Here is a 23,480-nt window from a genome sequence, read left to right on the forward strand (position 1 = left end):
GATTGTTTCCTCTCTGTTGTTTTGCTGTTTTTAATTTTAGAGTTTTTTTTTATGGGAAATCTCTTTTGGCACCTCTCACTTCTAATCTGGAGAGAGGTTTAATTGTAGGCATTGTCAAACTGCGGGCCTCCAATTCCAAAACCATTTTGTTCTATGGTCAGGAATTCTGAGAGTTAGAGGTCCAATCAACGAGAGGACAGAAGTTTGAGGCTGCCTGCTTATGACACCGGAAGTCTGCCGAGAGCGGCATTCTAACCTTTTATAAGTTTAGGGGAATACACCGGAAGTAAGGCGTAATGCGTGCGACGCTCTTACGCTAAGGGACGCACGGAGGGGAGAACCGGAAGCGCGTCTGGTTAGCGGTGGGGGCGGCGGCGTGTTGCCATGGCGGACCCTGTAGAGGAGCTTGCCAAACTCGAGTACCTCTCGCTCGTCTCCAAAGTCTGTACGGAGCTCGACAACCACCTGGGCATCAACGACAAGGACCTAGGTGGGTGCCTGGGTGGCGGGGAGGGACGGGCCCCCATTTTGCGCACCTCCCGGAGCTGGGGAGCCTTCCCTGCCACCTCCTTGTGTCCCTCATCGAGCAGCAGAGCTTCTGTACCAGAATTCCTCAACTTCTGCCCATCCAAGTTGTTTGGACTTCAGTTCCCAGAATCCCTCCTCGTTGACCAAGGCAGCTGAGGCTTCTGGGAGTTGAAGTCCAAAGTCCTGAGAATCTCTGGAAGGCATCCTTGTTCTTATACCAGGCATGGGCAAACTTCGGCTCTCTAGGTGTTTTGGATTTCAACTCCCACACTTCCTAACAGCCGTTGTGGGAGTTGAAGTCCAAAACACCCGGAGGGCCTAAGTTTGCCCATGTATTTATTTGTCGTGTCAGGGCAACCAGTCAATTGTATTATATTTCTAACAGAGCAAAACAAACAGTCAAAACACAAAATTTGCAAGCTTAGTAGTTTAGTAGTAGTAATTTTTATTGATTAGCCCTTAGGCCATATCACAATAAGAAACAGAACAACAAGGCCTGACAAGACCTGATCACACTCCACGTAGAAAGTTAAAATAAGACACTTATAATAATACAGTAAATACATATGATAAGACATGATAAAACTGATAAACTGATCAAGCTGAGTGTATACATCATATTTCATTATCACCCCTACAATTTACCCCAATCAGCCCTACATATGTGGTTCTCAGACGTATTGTTTTGCTTAAGTACAGAGCTGTTTTATACGTTATTTTTGGGTCTTGGCCACACATAAAATATGTTGTTCTGATGTGAGAATCCCAATACATTGTCCGTTTGATATATGGACCAAGGTGGAAGTCTCTCACCTTTTGATACAATTTGCAATCAAACAATGTGTGTGCTATATCCTCAGTTTCGGGTGCCCCGCAGATACAACTCCGTTCATTATAAGGGATGCTGTTAAATCTCCCGTATCTAACCATTGTCTCGAGCTGATCAAATCTGGCTCGCGTGAATACCTCCCTGAGATGTTTTGGTATTTGCATTTTTAGATAATTAGCAGTTTGAAAGGTGAAGTTTAGTAGTTGATTAAATGTCCTTTGACCAATATCTGGCCACTTGGAGTGCTTCTGCTGTTGCTGCAAGAAGGTCCTCCATTGTGCATGTGGCAGGGCTCAGGTTGCATTGCAGCAGGTGGTCAGTGGTTTGCTCTTCTCCACACTCGCATGTCGTGGATTCAACTTTGTAGCCCCATTTCTGAAGGTTGGCTCTGCATCTCGTGGTGCCAGAGCACAGTCTGTTCAGCGCCTTCCAAGTTGCCCAGTCTTCTGTGTACCCAGGGGGGAGCCTTTCATTTGGTATCAGCCATTGGTTAAGGTTCTGGGTTTGAGCCTGCCACTTTTGGACTCTTGCTTGCTGAGGTGTTCCAGCGAGTGTCTCTGTAGATCAGTGGTTCTCAACCTTCCTAATGCCATGACCCCTTAATACAATCCCTCCTGTTGTGGCGACCCCCAACCATAACATTGTTTTTGTTGCTACTTCATAACAGTCATTTTCCTACAGTTATAAATCATAATGTAAATATCCGATATGCAAGATGAATTTTCATTCACTGGACCAAACTGGGCACAAATACCCAATGCACCCACATGTAAATGCTAGTGGGGTTGGGGGAGGATTGGTTTTGTAATTTGGGAGTTGTAGTTGCTGGGATTTATAGTTCACCTATAATCAAAGAGCATTCTGAACTGCACCAGCGATGGATTTGAACCTAATTTGCCACACAGAACTCCCATGACCAACGGAAAACACTGGAAAGGTTTGGTGGGTATTGACCTTGAGTTTGGGAGTTGTAGTTCACCTATGTCCAGAGAGCACTGTGGACTCGTGCAATGGTTGATCTGGACCAAACTTGGCACAAACACTCAATATGCGAAAATGTGAACACTGGTGGAGCCTGGGGAAAATAGACCTTGACTTTTGGGAGTTGTAGTTGCTGGGATTTATAGTTCATTACAATCAAAGAACGTTCTGAACTCCACCAACGATAGAATTGGCTCAAACTCCCCACATGGAATCCCCATGACCATCAGAAAATACTGCGTTTTTTGATGTTCTCTGGCGACCCCTCTGACACTCCTTCACGACCCCCTCAGGGGTCCCGACCCCCAGGTTGAGAAACACTGCTGTAGATCTTAGAAAACTATTTCTAGATTTAAGTCGTTGACATGCTGGCTGATGCCCAAACAAGGGCTGGAGATGTCTCTGCCTTGGTCCTTTCACTATTGGCTGCTACTTCCCAGCGGATGTCAGGTGGTGCAATACCGGCTAAGCAGTGTAATTTCTCCAGTTGTGTAGGGCGCAGACACCCCGTGATAATGCAGCATGTCTCATTAAGAGCTACATCCACTGTTTTAGTGTGGTGAGATGTGTTCCACACTGGGCATGCGTACTCAGCAGCAGAGTAGCATAGCACAAGGGCAGATGTCTTTACTGTGTCTGGTTGTGATCCCCAGGTTGTGCCAGTCAGCTTTCGTATGATATTGTTTCTAGCACCCACTTTTTGCTTGATGTTCAGGCAGTGCTTCTTGTAGGTAAGAGCACAGTCCAGAGTGACTCCCAGGTATTTGGGTGTGCTGCAATGCTCCAGTGAGATTCCTTTCCAGGTGATCCTCAGAGCTCGAGATGCTTGTCTGTTCCTGAGATGAAAAGCACATGTCTGTGTTTTAGATGGGTTAAGGATCAGCTGGTTTTCCCTGTAATAGGCAGTAAGAGCACCTAGAGCTTCGGAGAGCTTTGCCCTTGACTGAGCCCTACTCCTACCTGCTGATCTTTGTGGGATCTGTTAAGCCTGGCCCTCTGATACAATGGCTTCTTCTTCCAAACACAACAGACCTAAACAGTTTTGGGTTTGGGTTTTGAGGAGGTATTTGTTTGTTTGTTGTTGTTTGTTTGCATTTACATTTCATATCAAAATCATTGCATAAATTAGTATAAAACCAATAAAAATAGAAGGAGCGCAGGTGGCTAAATATCTTTTGACCAAAAATGGGCAACAGCAACGGTATTGTCTGTAGCCTCCCAACAATTCTTCCTCTGTACGTGAAGCAGGGCACAATGGACAAGCATACAGATGCAGAGTTGTCTGTTCTGCTCCACAATCACACAAGGTGTGAGATTCTTTTAGTTAGTGACATTTTGCCAGGTTGTCTTTTGATCTGCCCAGTCCACTTCCGAGTCTGTTCAGGGACTTCCAAGTTGGTTTGCCCCTGGAGGAAGGCCATTGTGGGGGGGCCATCCAGTTGGGATTTCCTGGTTTAGCTGCCCAGAGGGATACCCTTGCTGTGTTTCCTATATGCTAGTATTCAATCTAAGATGACACCGAGATATTTAGGATAGAAACAGTGTTCAAGCTCTTGACTTTCCCAGGTGACTTTGTTTCCTGTTGGCTTCACGGTTGCATAGGTGGAAAGCACACATTTGTGTCTTGGCAGGGTTAGGCTTCAGCATATATATAATGAGGTACTTTGAATATTTATTGTTTTTGTTGTTGTGTGCCACCAACCCATTTCCAACTTATGGTGACCCTAAGGAAAAACTCTCTGGGGTGTGTGACTCATCCAATGACTGAGTGGGCAATTGAATCTTGGTCTCCAGAGTCCTAGGCCCCATCTACACTGGCCATTTACTTGAGGGGCCTCATCTCCCACAAACCCACATTAGCCCTGAGATCAACAAGAGAGGCTCTTCTTTCAGTTCCACCATAGTCACAAGTGCGATTGGTGGGAACAAGAGAGAAGGCCTTCTCAGTGGTGACCATGTGGCTCTGTGACTCCCTTCCTAGAGGGGTGCGATCGGACACTTCCCTCCTGGCTTTTCAGTTGCAAATTAAAACTTTTTTCTGGGACCAGGTCTTTCCTGATGGCCTTTAATAGGCAGTGGTCAGACAGCTCTGGTAATGTACATTTTTAGAAGCTACTTCAAACCAGGCTATATTTTCACAGCCTAAAGGAAATGGTGTTATCTAGGAGCTTAGCACAATTGTTTTTATGGACAAGCTCAGTGATCTGAGGTTTAGGGAGTTTAAAAAAATGATATTCACTGTAATGTATTATATTGTCTAATTATGCTATGTATTGTGTGCTATCTGCTTATGTGATGTAATACTTCACTAACAAATGGGCTGTTTTTCCCAATAAGAGTAATAATAACATGTGTAATGGCATCTGTGTGTAGAAGTATTCTCTACAGTTGTATGGGCTCCTCTTTTGCATCACGTCTCCAAATATTATATTTTTCTCATTCAAACACTCAAATGTTCTTTCTGCAGTAGCAGAATATCCCTAAAAAGTTTGTTGTCTTTGTTATAGTAATAAGAAATTTAAGAATACTACCCTAGAATTAACACAGGCACATTGCCAAAACGTGAATAGTTGATTACACGCTGCCTGTGTTCAGGAATGTCTGATTCACAATTGCAGGTGACGAAAAACTACCTTTGCTACAGAAGATAACTGACTTCCAGTGGTAAGACTAACTAGTTGGGTCAAGTAGTACCCTAGAAAGCAGATTTAATCCATTGGCAATGGTTTGGGCAACTTGTGAGCCCCATGTCTCTAGTCCCCTTTCCCCCAGTTCTTCCATGCTATTGATTTTGCTGCTGAAATTTACTGCATATCAGCAGAAGATAGTGTTTTCTTTTTAATACTGCCATCTTTTTACTTCTAAAGTTTATTCTAAAGAAAATGCTGTTTTTGACAGCAGATTTAGGGTAGTGGGAAATTGTCTCCAGAACCTGTGTGTTCTCTGCTTGGGTTTTAATGAGCATGTAACCCTGTAAAGGATCCTTGTACATTACAATTATTGCCATTTGATATTGTTTTAACTGTAGTGGCTACATCCTGTAGTATTTTAGTATTTGTATTTCATTGAGCCATCAGAACTATCAGTATCTTGCCGAGAATTCAAAATTCTTCACAAAAGTGAAAATCACAATTTCCATAGGGTGAAGTCACAGTAATTATGATGGAATGAATTTCAGTTCATGCCCAGTCTAATGCTGCTTCCAAATACCAGTTTCACATGAATCTGTTAATTAAAAGAGAGAGAATATTACTGATGGAAGGCGAAATTATTGACATCCTTGGGAACGTCCGGTACCCTACAAATAATATTGCATTTTTAGTCCTCATGAATTTGGAAAATCAATTAATCCAAGTTTATAATTCAGCGTTTAAGGGTCACTACAAGGTGCTGATCCCTCTTCTTAACTAGGTCCAGAACCTTGGATAGCTCCCATAAAGCCAACGAAGAGGTGGGACAGATTTACTGCCTCACAGACATAGGAGACAGCAGACACCATTAGGCTGCAATGCATTTTGAAAGACAACTTTTGGACCAAACTTCCTATAAACCACCCACTCCATTTTGTACTTTATTGCATATTATTTTTCTCGTACAGAAAGAGTGTAGAAAATCTATTGTTTTTGTGACATGTTGAAACTGCAACATGAAAAATAAAAATGTGCTATGAATTATTCCATACTTTCTTGCCAAGAAAACCCTATGAAATTCATAGAATGAACATGTGGTTTGAACACAATACACATACTCTAAACCCATGCAATAAACAACCTTAATTTCTAATAACTGCTGATGATTGCATTAGCAAGGGACTGCCAGAAATAGGAGCGACATGTTGCTTAGGTATGTGGGTTGAATAATTATCCAAAGCTAGATCTTCTTTGTTGTACTCCTGCCTCCTTAAACCACTCTGTGTTCTAGATCAGGGTTTCTTGAACTTTTTACATTGCTGACCTCTTTCTGCCCAAGAAATTTTACGTGACCCCAGATAGATGGATATATATAAACGTTATAATATCAAACATTGACTGATAATAAATCAACATTTGCGACGCTTGCTAAACAGGATGATTTTCAATGTATTGTCGAAGGCTTTCATGGCCGGAATCACTGGGTTGTTGTAGGTTTTTCGGGCTATATGGCCGTGTTCTAGAGGCATTTTCTCCTGATATTTCACCTGCATCTATGGCAAGCATTCTCAGAGGTAGTGAGGTCTATTGGAACTAGGAAAATGGGTTTATATATCTGTGGAATGACCAGGGTAGGGCAAAGAACTCTTGTCTGTTAGAGCTAGGTCTGAATGTTTCAACTGACCACCTTGATTAGCATTTGATGGCCTGGCAATCTTTTGTTGAGAGGTGATTAGATGTGCCTGATTGTTTCCCCTCTGTTGTTTTACTGTTGTAATTTTAGAGTTTTTTTTAATACTGGTAGCCAGATTTTGTTCATTTTCATGGTTTCCTCCTTTCTGTTGAAATTGTCCACATGCTTGTGGATTTCAATGGCTTTGACAGGGACAGCAAGCACATGAGAGTAATGAGTAGTAGCCTGCTTGACTCTTTTAAATCTTTGCTTACTGGCTGGCTATTTGGGAAGGGTCCTTATAAGGTTACTGTGCTTGTTTTCTTTTGTTAGTGTACTTTTTAATTTCAAAACTTGATTGGTCGTATTTTGACATTACAACATTATATATTAGTTTATCTGTATTTCACTCATATTGTGAATTACTTTGGGTCTCAGTATTGAGAGAAAGATGGGATATAACCTTCCCAAAAGGCAAATGTCAACCAAATAAATGCACTAGTTTGGGAATATATTTCAGCAGGTGACTTTTGACTTCTTCCAAATGTGTTTATTTAAGATCTTTCCTGTACCAAGATAGAACTATGTAAAATGGATGCCTGAGCTAGTTTACACTAATTCCTTTACCTTTTTTATTTGTATCCTTCCATTTGTTCTTTCTGTTTGCAGCTGAATTTGTCATAAACCTTGCAGAGAAAACCACAACCTTTGATTCATTCAAGACAGCCTTGGTGAAAAATGGCGCTGAGTTTACAGTAAGTAAAAGCTAGATCTAATAATTCAGTTAATAACAACATTGCTAAAATAATTGGTTGTTCTTGAAATTTTATTTCTTTAAACAATTGCTATTTTGCAGGATTCTCTCATCAGCAACCTTCTGCGTCTTATCCAGACAATGCGACCTCCTGCAAAACCTTCTACTAGCAAAGGTAAGTTTTTCTGTCTTAGCGATCAATAGAAGCATCTCAAGTATGTGAAGATAACAGTTTAATATGGCTGAGGGTGATGAGTGCATTTGCATTTGAGAATCAGTGCAGTTTGACATCATTTTAAAAGGTCTTTAGCCTCTGCAAAATTGTGCTGTTTTCTCACCAAATTACAGTCTAATAATTCCATAGCATGCAGTCTAATGAACCATGATAGATAAAAGTGAGTTCAAACTGCATTAATTTTACAGTGTAGATGTACCCAATGATCCAACTGCAAAGTTTTGAATTAGAATTCAGAAGTTGGCTTTCTACTCATTAGAAATGTAAAACTATAGAACAGTTGTGGGTGGAAACAAACCAGAAAAAATGCTTGATTCAAAGTAGATAGAATATAGAATGGTGGGGCAAAGTAAACTTCCTTTGCACAGAAGCCATATTTTGGAGTGCTGCATTTCCATTCTCCTGCGAACGTCATGCACTCTAGGCCTGCAAAATGGTCCCACTGTTGTTTTAGGCTTGCAGCCAAGATTGTACTCCCATTAGCAGCTGTGCTTCAGTGGACACATTCCTGATATTCCCTAGGACATGACTGTCAGACATTATCTCGACACTTACCAAAGGAAAGACATCTTCAAAAGACAGATTGGCAATGATCCTTAGAATCTATGTGGGACAGCAATCTGATAAATTGAAAGTAAGGCTTGTTAAAACCTCATTTTGATGGCTGGGTAAATATGTTCTGGAGGCCAAATTTAGCTTAGTTGTTGTTTCTCCTACTACTTCCCTTAGTGTATAGATGCTACCTATTGTCTAGAAATCAAACTGTAGGATGTATCATGCAAACTAAAACTGCATAAACTGAGCCTCAGGTGTTATTAGAGATATTTATAGTAAATAATGAAAATATGTTTTAACTGATCTGTTTTGTTTTTTTATTTTCCTAGATGCCGTTAAACCAAAAACAGAAAAAGACAAGTTAAGAGATCTGTTTCCAGCCCTATGTAGGCCAGACAATCCCATTGTCAGGGTAGGTCTGTGTCTTTTTTCTTTTGTTTGGGAGCTATCAAAATAGAAGGCAGGGATAGTACCCCCCAGAGAAAGGGAGAGCAGGTGGAGTTGGGCAGGCAGAAGGAAGAATGCAAGTAGAGAGCAAGGCTGCAGTGCAGCTTGTGTGCGAGAGGAGCAAATCAAGGAAAAAGAAGGCTTTTTCAAAATGGAAACTAGACAACTCAGGCTTGGTAGTGGAATTGAAACTGAGCAAGCAATAAAATCTTATTGATTCCAAGTAATTATATACACTTCCGGGGGGGGGGGGGGGGTCATTTAGACATTTCTGCTGTCCAAAATGGATGGAGATTTGAGTTCGCATATTTTATTTGTTTTACATTTACGAAACAAAACAAAAATTCTTATGTTAGTTTTATAAGCTATTTAAATATCTGAATAGTTTTTCTAATAGACCAAAGAACATTAAAGTGAAATAATAGTTTCAGTTTTACTGAAAAAATATTGACTACAATGCAGTACAATCCCTGTATCCATGCGATATATATTCCTGAACTTACTGTGGAAACAAAAAACCATAGAAACAGGTAACTATGGATAATAGGTTTGAAATAAACAACTTCCACTGGAAGTCACCATTGAGTTGGGTAGATTATATTTATTGAGGTATCCTCTCTTGGAATGTGCTAAATGGTCATCTGTGGCTGAATGGCCATCTGTTGGGAGTGCTTTGATGGTGTGTTTCCGCATGGTAAAGGGTTGGACATGATGATCCTTCTAGTCTTTTCCAACTCTACGATTTTTTGAAATTCTCTAGAGCAACTGGGCGATAGCATTCAATGAAAGTATGCCATAGAATAACCTTGAAAATTCCTAAAGAGGACATATTTTGTCAGATGTAAGTAGATAACATTGCAGAACTGCTCTTGCAGATATAGTGGTCATTCTGTACTGTAAGATGCCAAATCTATAGCATATAATTTATTTATTTATTTATTTATTTGATGCATTTATTAACCGCCATTCTCAGCCCTTTAGGGCGACTCATGGCGGTGTACACACATATAAAAGACAATTTACAAAGAGGCAATTACAACAACATATAAACTACACAACAATTACAAAGCTACACTAAAAATCCGCTTCGTCTCATAGTGGAATCATAACCAATCTCATATTCCTTGTTCCATTCCAGTCATCTTTACCACATTGTTATAGCACTTAATTAAATGCCTTCTCGAACAGCCATGTCTTGAGGCTTTTTCGGAAGGACATGAGGGAGGGCGCTTGTCTGATGTCTGCAGGGAGAGTGTTCCACAGCCGGGGGGCCACCACCAAGAAGGCCCTCTCCCTCGTCCCCGCCAGACGTGTCTGTGAGGCAGGCGGGATCGAGAGAAGGGCCTCCCCAGACGATCTCAAGGTCCTCGTGGGCTCGTAGGCCAAGATGCGGTCCGAAAGGTATTTTGGGCCGGAACCGTTTAGGGCTTTGTAGGCCAAAACCAGCACCTTAAATTGGGTCCGGTAGCAAATCGGCAGCCAATGGAGCTGGGACAACAAGGGCGTTGTGTGCTCCCTGCCACCCGCTCCAGTTAGTAACATGGCTGCCGCGCGCTGAACCAGCTGAAGCTTCCGGGCCGTCTTCAAGGGCAGCCCCACGTAGAGAGCGTTGCAGTAGTCAAGGATATAAATCCATATTGTTACATTTTAAAGGTGACTATATTGAAAATTCTACTTTAGAGGTGACTTGAGGCCAATTTGCTGATTTCCCAGCACCCACATTTTTGTTAAAAATGTAAGCATGTTAAAAATGCCTCTAATAATCTTGACAGATATTTTTAAAGCCAGAAAATAATCTAGGAATTCAATTGGCTTCTCTGTTTTTACTTATGATGTCTTGTAACACACAGCATGGCTAAATTGCCATCTTTATGTCTTCTAAAATGTAAGTGGGAAGCATTTTGTGTAAAATCTATATAAATAAAAATGCAATGTTTGTTTGTGGGATTAACATAACTCAGCAAGCACTGGACGAATTCACACCAAATTTGGACACAAAACACCTGTCAGGCCAGCAAGTGATCTTCACTCATTAAAACACTGAAAAAACACAACAGATGGGACTAAAAAGCTAAAAAAACAAAAAAATACATTATGCATTCACAAAACCACATATATACAAATACACATATTTGAAACACGTGTAGACAGACTTGGCCACAGCAAGACATGGCAGGGGATGGCTAGTAAATGAATAAAATATGTATTTCAGTGAGTTGCATTTGCACCCTCTACACCTCAAATAATTCCCTCTCTTTGCTCTATGCACATTATTTTTAACATTCCTAAATGCAGGATATATATTAAATACTAATTATCTGTGTGCATAAATATGTATGTCCTATGGGTGTTCCATCTAATGAAGTTAATTCCAACTATAATTTTAGATTTGATTACCATTGCATTAATTTTAATTGCCCATTACGAACATCTGTATTTGCATAGTGTTAATTCATTTTATCTATAAACCTGTGCATTGTAAAGTGTAAAATCTGCTCTGTGGAAACATTTTATTGCTACCTTTTCCCTTGCTACTGTTTTTTTTTCCTGGCAAATGAATCTTCAGATCCAGGAGCAATTCTGTTTTAGTTCAACTTCTGCCAATGGATTTGAAAGAGATGTTGAAACGGTAGGCCTGTTGTGTATTCAGAGACCTTCTCTTCTCTCCCTTAAAGACAATGCTGGATGAAGATGATGTGAAAGTGGCTGCTGATGCCCTGAAAGAACTGGAAGCTTTGATGCCAACAGCAGGCAAGCAAGAGAAGCACCGAGGCAGTGAGGAACGGTAAGTTATTTAGGCCATATTTTCTCAGTAAAAAAAATCAGTGTGTGTTCAAAATGGATAGGTCTTGATCAGCTGTTTTGCTTCAAGGAACAAAGATGTGTCAGGACTTTGTGGATATGCTTAGTGGGGAGTCCGAGATTAGAGTGCAGCCTACTGCCAAGAGAAGACGCAATATAAGGATGTTCTGTCTTGTTTTCATAAAGAGTTGTCAGCATTTTACTCTGTTAGGAGTTGCATTTGGTTGATAGTCCAACTTCTCCTGCAGTTGCTAAATCTGCCATGCTGTGCAGTCTTGTGATAGACTAACTGAGCAAAGTGGAATTTTAAAAAAGGAGCTTTCCCCCTTCATCCTCCTTCAGTTCTTGTTTTCTCTGTTGATTCCTCAGAATTCTCCTTTAATCCATTCTCCAAACATCACTTGTTTGCCCGAACTGGTTTCTGCAAGAGAGAAAATTCACCCTCCTTCCTTTTCCCACCCTGGCACTGTTCATTTAAGAGTGGTTAAAAAAGAAAGAAAGAAAGAAAGAAAGAAAGAAAGAAAGAAAGAAAGAAAGAAAGAAAGGGAAGGTGAATCAGTTTGTGACTGATAGGAACTAGTAGTTGGAATATGTTAATTTTGTGACAGGAATGATAATAATAATAATAATAATAATAATAATACATAACCATAACATTAACAAAACAAAATATAAACATAAAAATTGTCGCCATAACACACATATATTAAAAGTAATCCTGCCTGTTGAAGGCAATTTAAAATTGTTTAAAAGGCCAGGCCAAGATTTGTGCAAGCCCCAAAATTCTAGGGGGCCCGGGAATTAAGTGCAATGCTATGGCAGTCAACAATAATATTAGGTACAGGTCCGTGGCTGTTCATTCTGGGGCCGATTAGAGGAAATGATCTGGGTAATTGGTAGGAAGAATAAGGCCGTATTCGACAATGTATAGGGCTGAGTTAGAACTGGTCATTTTCAAAGGCTTGTTGAAACCACCAGGTCTTCTTCAACTTCAATGTCCTTATGTGAACACTGACTTCTAACCCATGAAAATGCCCAAATTGAACTGGTATTGGGAAAGAAGATTGGGAGCAGCAAACAGGGTGGATTTCTTTGGGAAGATAAAGTTTGTCTTACTCGGGGGTTGCTGTGGTATGAATGAAGCCTTGCATTGGGTTGCTGTGAGTTTTCTGGATTGTACGTCCATGTTCCAGAAGCATTATCTCCTGACATTTTGCCCACATCTCCAGCAGGCATCCCTAGAGGGTGTGAGGTTTGTTGGAAACAAGGCAAGTGGGGTTTATATATCTGAAATGTCTAGGGTGGGAGAAAAAACTCTTGTCTGTTTGAGGCAAGTGTGAATGCTGTAATTGAGCACTTTGATTAGCATTGAATAACCTTGCAGCTTCAAGGCCTGGCTGCTTCTCGCCAGGGAGAATCCTTTGTTGGGAGGTGATTAGCTGGCCCTGATTGTTTCTTGTTTGGAATTCCCTTATTTTTGAGTTTATTTATTTGTTTATTTCATATCAAAATCATTGCATAAATTAGTATAAAAATGATAAAAGTAGAAGGAGCGCAGGTAGCTCAATATCTTTTGACCAAAACGGGCAACAGCAACGGCATTGTCTGTAGCCACCAACAATTCCTCCTCTGTACATGAGGCAGGGCATAGTGGGCAAGCATACAGATGCGGAGTTGTCTGTTCTGCTCCACAGTCACACAAGGTGTGGGATTCTTTTAGGTAATGCCATTTTGCCAGATTTTCTTTTGTTCTACCCACCCCACTTCTGAGTCTGTTCAGGGACTTCCAAGGTGCCCATTCTTGGTTTGCCCCTGGAGGAAGACCCTAGTGGGGGGCCATCCAGTTGGGGTTTCCTGGTTTAGCTGCCCAGAGGGATACCCTTGCTGTTGCTGGGGGGACGCCAAATGGAGTGGTAATTCTCATAAAGCTTTTCCTTGATTTGAGTCTACTGGGAGGAGCCTGGTAGCTATGTAGTGGGTGGCTTTCACAATGTTCAACCTTATTTTTGAGTGTTGCTCTTTCTTTACTGTTCTGATTCTAGAGTTTTTTTAATATTGGTAGCCAGATTTTGTTCGTTTTCATTGTTTCCTTTCTGTTGAAATTGTGCACATGCTTGTGGACTTCAGTGGCTTCTCTGTGTAGTCTGACATGGTGGTTGTTAGAGTGGTCTAGCATTTCTCAGATAATATGCTGTGACCAAGTTGGTTCATCAAGTGCTCTGCTGTGACTGACTTCTCTGCATTAATGGGATGGTATAGGAAATAAAACACTAGGACAGGTTGGAGAATTGTGCTGGCAATGGACTGAAGACCGACAGGTCGGAGGTTCAAATCTGGGGAGAGCATGTATGAGCTCCCTCTGTCAGCTCCAGCTCTCCATGTGGGAACATGAGAGAAGCCTCCCACAAGGATGGTAAAACATCCGGGCGTCCCCTGGACAACGTCCTTGCAGGCGACCAATTCTCTCATATCAGAAGCGACTTGCAGTTTCTCAAGTTGCTCCTGACACGAAAAACAAACAACCCCTCCCCCCCCCCCCCAAAAAAAAAAAAGCTTTCTTCCAGTGCTCTGTCTCCTTGGCTCAGTCCATGATTCCTAGATTCAGATAGCAGATGGCTTCAGCAACATAATATGAAGGTGGCGGAAGATGACATTGCCCTGTGGAATTCTAGAACAGGAATATCAGTGAACACAGTGTGTATACCCCTTATGTCATCTTCAGAAAAATGTACCCCAAAATACAATCTGATACACACACATGAATAACATACTTACAGATATTGAGGATTAGCAGAGTACATTTCCCATGTTCATTCTAGAATGGAATTATTACAGGCAGTCCCCAAGTAACAAACACCTGACTTACATACGATTTCTAGTTACAAATGGGGGTGAGACAACAGGAAGAGAGAGAAATCTATCTCCCGGAGGGGAAATTCACTCCTGAAGGAATTACCATGGGAAAAAGGTGTCTCCACTGAAGCTTTTTCACCAGTCCTTGTTTCCATAACAACACAAAATGTTCAAAATCCAATTATTACAGGAACAGTAAGTGAGGTGAAATCTTCTGAACAGGGGCACAAACTTTGCAATTGTGTTATCCCTCCCCAATACTATCCAAAATTTTAAAAATTGAGGAGGTTACACTTTAAAATGTACCTGTTCCAACTTACATACAGAATCTATCTTTCCTGTAGTTTAAGTTGCATTGATGCATGAACCTGTCTGGAAGCTAGATTGCAATGGTCTAGAAAATCCATTTTGTTCAAATATACTTAGATCTAATAGTACAGAGAAATTCTTGAGAAATTATCCCCTACCACCATATGGACTTTGCTTACAATTCTTTTCTATCAAACTGGGCAACTGCCACATTTTAGGAGCCACATTGGCCTTACGGGGGACTTTGTGGAGCTATCCACCAACATGTCCTTCCAACCTGATGATGTATTGCCCGGATTTGTTTATGTTTTCTTTCCTTTGTACAAAAATGCCCACAGGGCAATTCCACGTTTTTTTCCCCCCGGTGGTGGTGCTGGTGGGGGGGTTCTGAGCACATTTCCCATCTTTGACTTAAGCATGATCTGTTACATAGGGCAATATTTAAGCAAATAAATGATAATGTTGACTTTTTAATCTGTATCCTGTGTATGAGATGTAATTCATCCAAAGAGCCATAGTCACGCTAATTAATTGTAGTGTATCAACATGTCGTCCGAAGCAGAGGGGACGTGAGTGTAACCTTAATACTTGTTGTTGTTAGATCCAAGAAAAAACACAGGAGTCGCAGTCGTAGTAGAGATCGGGATCGAAAGCGGAAGCGGAAGTCCTCCTCTCGCTCCCGTACAAGAGATCGACACAAGGGTAAATCTAGATACCGCTCCAGAAGCAGAAGCCCCAGTTGGGATCGCAAGGAGCGAGAAAAGCCTGCAGAGAAAGTCAGTGAGCGATGGAGGGATAAGCATGTGGACCGGCCCCCACCAGAAGAACCTTCCATTGGGGACATCTACAACGGCAAAGTCACCAGCATCATGCAATTTGGCTGCTTTGTCCAGCTTGAAGGACTCAGGTAGCTGATATAAAAGTAGCTGTTTCCTTTCATTTCTATCTGCTGCTGCTCTGAAATTGCATAGATCAGGGGTTCTCAAACTGAGGGCCGGGGGCCAGATACGCCTTAGTCACCTCCAGATTGGATTACTGTAATGCACTCTACATGGGGCTGCCCTTGAAGACGGCTTGGAAATTTCAATTGGTACAACGGGCGGCAGCCAGGTTACTAACTGGAGTGACTTACAGGGAGCGGTCTACCCCCCTGTTTAAGGAGCTCCATCGGCTGCCGTTCATTTTCCGATCCCAATTCAAGGTGCAGGTTCTTACCTACAAAGCACTGAACAGTTTGGGACCTGCCTACCTGCGTGACCACATTTCTGTGTACGATCCCATGCGATCTCTTCGATCATCTCGAGAGGTCCTGCTCTCGCTCCCACCCCGTTCACAGGCGTGATTGGTGGGACGAGGGAGAGGACCTTCTCTGTGGTGGCCCCACGACTCTGGAACTCACTCCCTAAGGATATCAGACAAGCCCCCACATTGGCAGTCTTTAGGAGGAGCCTGAAAATGTGGCTGTTCCAGTGTGCCTTCCCTGCTCTGATTAATTCTCTGTAGTTGTCCTCAGAAGCACTTTACTACCCGTTGGGTTGGTCTCCCTACGTTATCTTTTAAAACCCTCCTGCTTAGATACATCCTACCTCTGTTCACACCCAGTGTTTACTTTTTTTTTTAATTTATTACATCTGGCCCGGCCATAAGATTTTAAATTCTCTGTGTTATTATTTATATGTAAGTTATATTAATTGTACTGTTTATTTGCTTGTTATTTTGTTTTTACTGATGTGTTGTTGGGCTTGGCCTCATGTAAGCCGCCCCGAGTCCCCTTGGGGAGATGGTGGTGAGATATAAATAAAATTGTATTATTATTATTATTATTATTATTATTATTATTTACCCGGTCCTCGCTCAGGGTCAACCTAAGTCTGAAACGACATGAAAGCACAGAACAGCAACAACAATCCTATTTCATCGGCCAAAAGCAGGCCCACACTTCCCATTGAAATACTAATAAGTTTATATTTGTTAAAATTGTTCTTCATTTTAATTATTGTATTGTTTTAAAGTGTTTTTGCACTACAAATAAGATATGTGCAGTGTGCATAGCAATTCATTCATTTTTTTTCAAATTACATGTATAATCCAGCCCTCCAACAGTTTGAGGGACTGTGACCTGGCCCTCTGTTTAAAAAGTTTGAGACCTCTGGCATAAATCAAGGGAGCAAGGAAGACATTTAATTGTACTGAGCATTGTCTTATTGTACCATATAAAGTAGCATAATTCAGTATTTTTTCCTAATTTTATCAGCTGTTATGAATAACTTTCTTGATCATATAGATTTTTTTTCAGAAGATTGGTTAACTTCCTTCATTCTGAAAAGTTAACTTTGTTTTACTTACACCATACTTACTTTTGAGGGGTTTGAAGAGCACATATTTTAGTGAAAATAAACCATTTTAGGTGCTCTCCACTTGAGAGCACTTTAGTTTAAAAAAGAAATAAGCATATGCTTCTTTGCAGTCTAGCCTATCCGCAAAATACTTCACCATTAATCCTCAGCCTCTTAATTTCAGCAGAGCATTCAAGTGCATATCAAGCTTTCCAGCTATCATATCGCCACTTTTTCCATTTTTAAAAATTTCCCGAGAGTTAAGAGGTTCAGTATTCTTTTATTAATGGATGTTTTCCAGAAATTTATTAATTTCTCCATCATCAATTTACTGTATAAACTTGAATTTAAGCCTAGTTTTTCAGCCCCTTTTTTAGGTTGAAAAAGTCCTCCTCGGCTTATACTCGAGTCAAGGTTATTTATTATTTTACTCCATTATTATTATTATTATTATTATTATTATTATTATTTTATTCTATTTTATTCTATTCTATTATTATTACATTTATCATTTTACTCTATTATTATACATTTATTATTTTACTATATAATTGTTATTGCTACATTCATTATTTTACTCTTTTTATTATTATTGTTGTCATTACATTTATTATGTTACTCTCTTTATTATTATTATTGGAATGATACGTAAGCACATTTACATTAAAGAAAGAAAATAATCATTTAATCAGAGTTGGACAGTCTTATCTTAAATTACCATTTTTGTAAATATTCAAAAATATATAACCGACTGATTCCTCAATTAATGTAATTTAATTGGTATCTATTTTTATTTTGCAATTTACCCATAGCAGCTGCATTTCCCACCCTCGGCTTATACTCGAGTCAATCCATTTTCTCATTTTTTTGTAGTAAAATTAAGTGCCTCGACTTATATTCAGGTCGGCTTATACTCAAGTATATACGGTATGTCAAATTGTGTTTTCATATAAGGTCTTGTCAGAATACAAATGAATTTGGGTTAACATAAAAATATCCAAGAAAAATAACAAATCTGAATACAACACATTATTAAAGGCCCTTTCCTATGAGCAATCCACTCCCAAAGGCCTTCCAAAACAAAAAGTCCTTCCCTTACTTCTAGGGCTTTATAGGTTATAGCCCTTCATGGGTGGATCTTTTACAATGGGTAGAGATGCAATTTAAAACATTAGGAAGTTCCATCTTGATGCCCGGCAAGCATTTGCTGACTATTTTCCCACTTGGATCTTTCATGTTTCCCTTTAGGAAGCGCTGGGAAGGATTAGTCCATATTTCAGAGCTACGCCGTGAGGGACGTGTTGCTAATGTGGCTGATGTGGTGAGCAAAGGCCAGAGGGTCAAGGTCAAAGTGTTGTCCTTCACAGGCTCTAAAACCAGCCTCAGTATGAAGGTAAGAGAAGCTCTTCCATTCCACGTTAACCTTTATCCCTTCTGTTTCTGCTTCACTCTTCGTATTACCCCATTGGCCTCGTTTGCCAGGCTATTCCTGAGACACCCTTCAAGCGCTTCCTCTTTAACTAAGCCAGCTTAGGCTTCCCTTGATCCCGTGCTGCTTCATGTCTCTATTACAGTCACAATTAATCACTATTCCTATCTTTGGCTTTATAATATAGATTCTGGTTTTGGTTTGATCCAGGAGATGAGGGGTACATTTTACTGCCCTCAATGCCAAACAATTTTTTTTCAGCAGATGCCCGTTTCCTTCTGGCATCTTCAATAATTAGCTGTTCAAGATCAATGAAATGTTGTCAATAAGTTTATAATAAAAAATAAAACTTAATTTGTATACCGCTCTGTCTCCCTGTCTCCCTACCTATATAGCTTTAATAATAATATTTGTGTTTATAATAATAATATCTATATCTATGACAACAATAATAATACCCATATAATCTCTTTGAACTGGGTTATATGGCAATGTGGACTCAGGTAGCCCAGGGCCCTTCCACACATCCATATAACCCATTGGCCTCAGGGAGACTGAAATGGGCCTATCTTAGGTTGACACTTTGCCACTTCAGTTGTGTATTGATAGCTTAGAAACCAGCTCTTCCTCTTTTCTTTCTTTCCCATTTCTCCACAATGGGCCACAGCAACGCATGGCCGGGGACAGCTAGTCTATATAAATAAAAATGTAATGTTCGTTTGTGGGATTAACAGAACTCAAAAACCAGTGTACAATTGACACCAAATTTGGACAGCATACACCTAACAACCCAATGTATGTCCTTCACTAAAAAAAAAAAATGATTTTGTCGTTTGGGAATTGTAGTTGCTGGGATTTATAGTTCACCTAAAATCAAAGAGCATTCTGAACTCCTCCAATTATGGCATTGAACCAAATGTGGCATACAGAACTCCCATGACCAGCAGAAAACACTAGAAGGGTTTGGTGGGCATTGACCTTGAGTTTGGGAGTTGTAGTTCACGTACATCCAGAGAGCACTGTGGACTCAAACAGTGATGTAGTTACTGGGATTTATAGTTCATCTACAATCAAAGAGCATTCTGAATCCCACAAACGACAGAATTGGGGCAAATTTCCCACACAGAACCCCCATGACCAACAGAAAATACTTAAGGCCATCCAGTCCAACTCTCTTCACCAGGGCAAGAAAATATAATCACAGCCCTCCTGACAAAGAGCCATCCAGCCATAAATATAGATAGATGTGATTCACACACAGAGAGATATATAGTATCATAGATTTGAAAGGGACCCCTAAAGAAGGACTATGATATGTTGCATATTCCAGAGTAGGCAAACCAGACATTCTCCAACACTGACAAAGAAACAACAAGAAATACTGCTTACCCACAAGCAGAAAGAAATTACATATATTAGAAACCAACACTTTCTCATTACTTTATTTTCCAAATCACCAGACTGGGCCACAGCAATGCGTGGCAGGGAACAGCTAGTTTATAATAATAATAAAAAAAACACATTTATTTATATACCGCTGTATCTCCCTGCGGGGACTCAGGACTGTTCCATCATCAATACATCATCAATACATACAGGGTAAACAACATAAACATAAGATTAACAAAACAATATAAGCATAAAAATTGTTGCCATAACACATATATATTAAAAGTAATCCTGCCTGTTCAAGGCAATTTAAAAGGCCGGGCCAAGATTAGTGAAAGCCCAAAAATTCTAGGGGGCCTGGGAATTAAGTGCCGTTCTATAACAGGCAACAACAATCATAGGTACGCGTCTATGGCTGTTCATTTCTAGGGCCTATTAGAGTAAGTGACCTGGGTAATTGGTAGGAAGAATAAGGCCATATTCAACAATGTCTAAGGCTGAGCTAGAACTAATCATTCTCAAAGGCTTGTTGAAATCACCAAGTCTTCAAGCTCTTACGAGATCTTTAAAACAAAAACAACAAAAAAATGAAATTCTGTCATTTGCCTCTTGCTCCCATTTCTTGGGACTATAGTGTTAGTATGCTGTTTCTGGCACTAATTTGAACTATATAAACCTTGCAATGAATATCTTGGGCAGTACACAAGTTATTTCATCTGCCTTTCTCTCTAACTTTCACTAACAATTTTAATGAAGAGGAAATGAGTGGGAGTCTGCTGCAAAGATCATTCTTATTCCAAGGGTGCCTAATACTGACGCTTAAGATAATAACCAGCAGAAAGAAGCCTGCTGTTTTCTTATTGGGAGGCTCAAACAGAAACTGGTGTGGTCAACATGAAGCATAGGAATACTCTTCTAATTAAACTTTATTTATATACCGCTCTATCTCCCCGAGGGGGACTCAGGGTGGTTTCCAAGTACCATCACCGAAACATACAAAGTAAACAGCATAACATAAAATTAACTAAGCAACATAAGCATAAAATTATCACAATAACACATGTATATTAAAAAATAATCCTGCTTATTCAGAGCAATTAAAAAGCTAAGCCAAGGTTAGTGCAAACTCAAAATATGAGGGGGGCGGGAATTAAGTACAGTGCTATAACAGGCTAACATCAATAGCAGGTACGGGTCTGTGGCTGCTCATTTCCAGGGCCTATTAGAGGGATGATCAGAGTAATAGGTAAGAGTCCAAGGCCATAGTCAACAATGTTTGGACCAGAACTGGTCATTCTCAAAAGCTTGTTGAAATTGCCAGATCTTCAAGCTCTTACGAAAGGAGGGGAGGGATGTGGCCTTTCTTATTTTCCTTGGAAGGGCGTTCCAGAGGCAGGGGGCCCCCACCGAGAAGGCCCTCTCTCTCGTCCCTACCAACCGTACTTGTGACGGTGGTGGGAGTGAAAGGAGGGCCTCCCCGGAAGAGTTCGTGCCGATTCATAGAAGGAGATACAATCACGGAGATAGGCGGGACCCGAACCGTTTAGGGCTTTATAGGTCATAACCTGCACCTTGAATTTGGCTTGGCAACTTTTCAGCAGCCAATGAAGCTGTTTTAATAGGGGCGTTGTAGGGGTCTTCAATCTAAACAAATGTTATTATGCTCCAGACCAATTACAACACGGTGGTGGGAGTGAAAGGAGGGCCTCCCCGGAAGATCTTTGAGTTCGTGCCGATTCATAGAAGGAGATACAATCACGGAGATAGGCGGGACCCGAACCGTTTAGGGCTTTATAGGTCATAACCTGCACCTTGAATTTGGCTTGGCAACTTTTCAGCAGCCAATGAAGCTGTTTTAATAGGGGCGTTGTAGGGGTCTTCAATCTAAACAAATGTTATTATGCTCCAGACCAATTACAACACGGTGGTGGGAGTGAAAGGAGGGCCTCCCCGGAAGATCTTTGAGTTCGTGCCGATTCATAGAAGGAGATACAATCACGGAGATAGGCGGGACCCGAACCGTTTAGGGCTTTATAGGTCATAACCTGCACCTTGAATTTGGCTTGGCAACTTTTCAGCAGCCAATGAAGCTGTTTTAATAGGGGCGTTGTAGGGGTCTTCAATCTAAACAAATGTTATTATGCTCCAGACCAATTACAACACTAGTCGAATTTAAATTGTTTTTCAAAATAAAAGTGTTGTTTTATTACACCTTGTGGGATATGTGTGACTTCTGATTGCTTTAGGACGTAGATCAAGACACAGGGGAAGATTTGAACCCAAACAGACGCCGGAACCTTGTGGGGGAGTCAGAGGAGACAGCCATGCGAAATCCAGATCGGCCCACTCACCTTTCTTTGGTCAGTGCTCCGGAAGTCGAAGACGACACACTGGAGCGGAAACGTCTCACTCGCATTTCAGACCCAGAGAAATGGGAGATCAAGCAGGTAACAATTTCTGCTCCAGGAACTGATCACTCATCATATTCTTCAAACCAAATAGGAGATTTGGAGCTTGTGAAATTACTCGTATACTTTTGGGCTAGCCACAGATTGCATAAGCAGCCACAATCTGTACTTTCTAAAACTTCAGTTGAGCTTTCTCCTGTAACCTTTGAGGCCATCAGTCCAATTATCCTCAGATTTCAACGACATATACTCTAACATGTCAAAGTGCTCATTTTATTTAAGCGGATTTGGTGGAGATGCTAAATACGGCCCTTACTCTTCATGCTTCAGTGGCATCTGTGTCTTGAAGCTTCTTTTACCAACTAACGCTGAGGCTGACCTCTACTTTCCATGTTAACAACCAGACTAGACTGCTGCAATGTGTTATACATAGGACTTTGATTAATACTAAGAAACTAAATATTATATGTAGAAATGCTTTTCTCTTGTCTCAGTATTCCATGATTTTCACTAAGGGCCCCTTTCTGTCATGAGCCTCAAATTTGCAATTAAAGTGCTTCCTTCATTGCCTTTCCAGAAGTCATTGCAGTAACAAAACAAAACAAAACAAAAAAAAAAACCCACTAAAAATCATGCCCATTCTCATGTAGTGAGTGGGGCTTTGTTCTGAAATGAGAAATTTTGATGTATGTATTCATAGAAGGTGACAGACCTGTCCTTGGTGAATTTGTCAGATCTCCCTTTTTAAAACGTCATTACAGCTGATGGGAGTGGCTAGATGAACATGGGGTGCAATATTTGCAGACCCTTGTAATTCAATGTTTATAGATTGACTCAGAAGTTCCTTGTACAAATTTAAAGAGGATGGTAGCTTTTATTGCAGAATGCTGTGTTCAAAACAAGATAAGTATTACTTTGTCCTGAGATTGAAAATGCTCTCCCGTCCTCTATCCCAGATGATCGCTGCCAATGTGCTTTCCAAGGAGGAATTCCCTGACTTTGACGAAGAAACAGGAATTCTCCCAAAAGTTGACGACGAGGAAGGTAATGATAATGTTGAGTTCTTTGATAGTCTAGACCAGGGGTCCTTAAACTTTTTTAAACAGAGAGCCAGGTCACAGTCCCTCAAACTGTTGGAGGGCTGGATTATAATTTGAAAAAAACAAAACAAAAACATGAATGAATTCCTATGCACAGTGCACAGATCTTATTTGTAGTGCAAAAACCTCTTAAAAACAATACAATAATTAAAATGAAGAACAATTTCAGCAAATATAAACTTATTAGTATTTCAATGGGAAGTGTGGGCCTGCTTTTGGCTGA

General features: G+C 40.6%; 1 protein-coding gene across 1 annotated transcript in view; it reads left to right on the top strand.

The window, feature by feature from the left end:
* The first annotated feature begins 312 nt into the window (after positions 1-312).
* DHX8 (DEAH-box helicase 8) overlaps positions 313-23,480 on the top strand; it is a 49,899-nt gene continuing 26,731 nt past the window's right edge. Inside the window, exons 1-9 of the mRNA XM_060781294.2 lie at positions 313-490; positions 7,310-7,395; positions 7,497-7,569; positions 8,514-8,596; positions 11,307-11,416; positions 15,197-15,502; positions 18,180-18,324; positions 21,996-22,196; positions 23,114-23,201. Coding sequence (XP_060637277.2) covers positions 385-490; positions 7,310-7,395; positions 7,497-7,569; positions 8,514-8,596; positions 11,307-11,416; positions 15,197-15,502; positions 18,180-18,324; positions 21,996-22,196; positions 23,114-23,201 — 1,198 coding nt within the window. The 5' untranslated portion in view covers positions 313-384. The remainder of the gene's footprint in view (positions 491-7,309; positions 7,396-7,496; positions 7,570-8,513; positions 8,597-11,306; positions 11,417-15,196; positions 15,503-18,179; positions 18,325-21,995; positions 22,197-23,113; positions 23,202-23,480) is intronic.

Source organism: Anolis sagrei, chromosome 6 (assembly GCF_037176765.1).
Source record: "Anolis sagrei isolate rAnoSag1 chromosome 6, rAnoSag1.mat, whole genome shotgun sequence".
Taxonomy (NCBI): Eukaryota; Metazoa; Chordata; class Lepidosauria; order Squamata; family Dactyloidae; genus Anolis; species Anolis sagrei.